At 48.4% G+C, this 2,288-nt stretch overlaps 1 protein-coding gene across 1 annotated transcript in view; it reads right to left on the reverse strand.

Moving 5' to 3' along the window:
- Positions 1-85: 85 nt before the first annotated feature.
- Positions 86-2,288, reverse strand: part of LOC104499545 (paired mesoderm homeobox protein 1-like) — an 8,830-nt gene continuing 6,627 nt past the window's right edge. Inside the window, exon 4 of the mRNA XM_010143062.1 lies at positions 86-318. Coding sequence (XP_010141364.1) covers positions 180-318 — 139 coding nt within the window. The 3' untranslated portion in view covers positions 86-179. The remainder of the gene's footprint in view (positions 319-2,288) is intronic.

The raw sequence follows: 2,288 nt of genomic DNA on the forward strand, positions 1-2,288 counted from the left end.
TTGTCCCCCTGTTCCATTTTGGGTTTGGGTTGGCTTTTTTCTTCTTTTTTTTTTTTTTTTGTGTTTTTAAATTTTTTTTCTTTTGTTTTGGTTTTTTTTTTTCTTTCAGCACAAACAAGTTGCGAAGCAGGACGGGTGCTGTTGTATTTCTCCTTCTGCAAGGCAGCTGCCTCCAGTCGTTAATTGACTGTGGGCACTTGATTCCTCTGTAAACTATATTCCTTTGCCTTCAGTCTCAGGTTGGCAATACTGTTGGCCATGTTCATGCCCTGTGCCGGGCTGGCGTTGGTACACGTGGCTGAGTAGGTGGCCATGGCACTGTGGGATGGAAAGAGAGAAACATCACGTCAGGGGTCTTCACACCACAGCGGAGAGCAGACGCGCACCGCAGCGAGGTTAAAGCCTGGGGTTTCCACGCCTGCGGGATGCATTTCTTATGTGAGCAGCGAATTGTCACTGCTTTTTATTCGACACACCTGTAAATCTCTCCGCTGTACCTCACTCACCCGGGGACAGCCAGCGCCAAAGCTGGTTCAAGTCGGTAGGAAAATTCCCATTTCCTGTTTTCCAACCTATAAGGTTTACAGTGAGGTCAGGGTGTCCCGCCTGCCAGTTAGACCATTGTCCTTGAAAGTTTTCCCAGTGGAAGCAATGTCTTTTTGATGAGAGCAATTGCCGGCTTTATTGCTTGTGAAATCACTTGTCACTTCTGAAACACATGTTACATTAAAGCAACACTCTGGGAAAAACCCATTTCAACAATTGTGATGCTTTTTGGTTTCAGCCTTTTGGAATGAAAATTTCCACATTTTTTCCCCTCAGAACTTCAGCTGATCATAAAGAGCATGCCTTCAAGGCTGAAGGGGGAAAAAATCCAAAACAATATTTCTCCCTTCAAAATCATGAGTTTATTCATGAAAAACATTACTTTTGGCAGCAGCGGCTGAACAAAGATGTCCGAGTACTTTCTTATCCTACCAAAGATTTGCAAATCTGCTTTCCAGACCGCTAGAAAGTTCGTTTAACCCTTGTGGCCCAGGTTTCTGCAAAAAGCAACACCCCACCCCAAAACCCAGCAAACTATCTGATGTGTTATAGTTCCTATAGGTGGGTCTGCGGACCGAAACCAGAGTGAACTAGAGACGTCCATTTAACACCAGCCAGCACGTTCAGGAGGAAGCCAAAAATGCTCTCCTGGAGAAAAGCTCAGGTCTGGTGCTGACCTTTCCATCTGCCTACCTGCGTGGTTCACGTCTGAGGCTCTGCGAAATGCTCCGTCCACAGCCCAAGGAAGATTTCAGGTTTTTTAATTTTTTCTTCTCCTTTTTCTCTCTCTTTAAAAAAATTCCTTCCAGTGCTGACCTCCCCAACTGGAAGAGCTTTTGTAACAGGAGGGAAGTGGGCATTTGCTCTGCTCCCCAGAGCACTGGTGCTCTCTCTGACTGCATAGGGCAGAGCTGACCTGCCGGGAGTTTAAATGCATCCAGTGCTGTCTGAATCCTCAGCCTCCAGGAGATACCGACCAGCTCGTACTAGTAGGTCCCACCCCAGGCCAAATGCCTCTTATTTCTCGCTTTTAAATCATGCTAAAGCACTTCTTCAGGGAGGAACTGTCATCTTTGCATCAGGACTGGGGGAAACATAACAGCTTACACACACGGAAAGGAGAGGTAAGACCCGTAGATATAAAACTGCTTACACCCACCCAGGGAAAAGCACCGAAAACTCTCCCCAGGGCTTTGGAGAGTCTCTAACAGTGACTGGAAGGATGTGGAGGATGGACTTAAAATACACACATCGAAATACAGGCCCGACTCTGCCCGACGTGGGGTGCATTGGCTGCACTTTGCCAGGTCAAGGATCAGCGATGGGTCAGCGTGCCTGGAGCCTTCCCCAGCTGGCTGTGCACCCCCTCAGTTCCCTCCCCGGGGCTGGCTTGGTGTCTTTCCTCGCTCCTGCCCCGTCAGTCAGCAGCAATGCGAGAAGCACGGCACAGGGTGCACAGCTGGTAGCTACTTCAGCACCCATTCCCACCCGCTTCCACAGGGTGCATCGCCCCCGTGTTTTTGTGCTGGAAGAAATTAAAAGAGCCTCAAGGATACTCTAGATTAGATAAAATAGGGATTTTCAGTCTCCTGTGCCAGCTGTCCCCATTCAAAGCCAGGCTGCTGCCCAAGTCTGGTCTAAAACTCCAGGAATCCTCCTGCCCTCAGCGTCCCAGAGGTGTGGGGGAAATTACTGTTGCCCAGTGAAATCTCCACTAAACCAAAAATCTCCAGAAACACTCT

The sequence above is a fragment of the Buceros rhinoceros genome, unplaced genomic scaffold (genome assembly GCF_000710305.1).
Source record: "Buceros rhinoceros silvestris isolate BGI_N320 unplaced genomic scaffold, ASM71030v1 scaffold40489, whole genome shotgun sequence".
NCBI lineage: Eukaryota > Metazoa > Chordata > Aves > Bucerotiformes > Bucerotidae > Buceros > Buceros rhinoceros.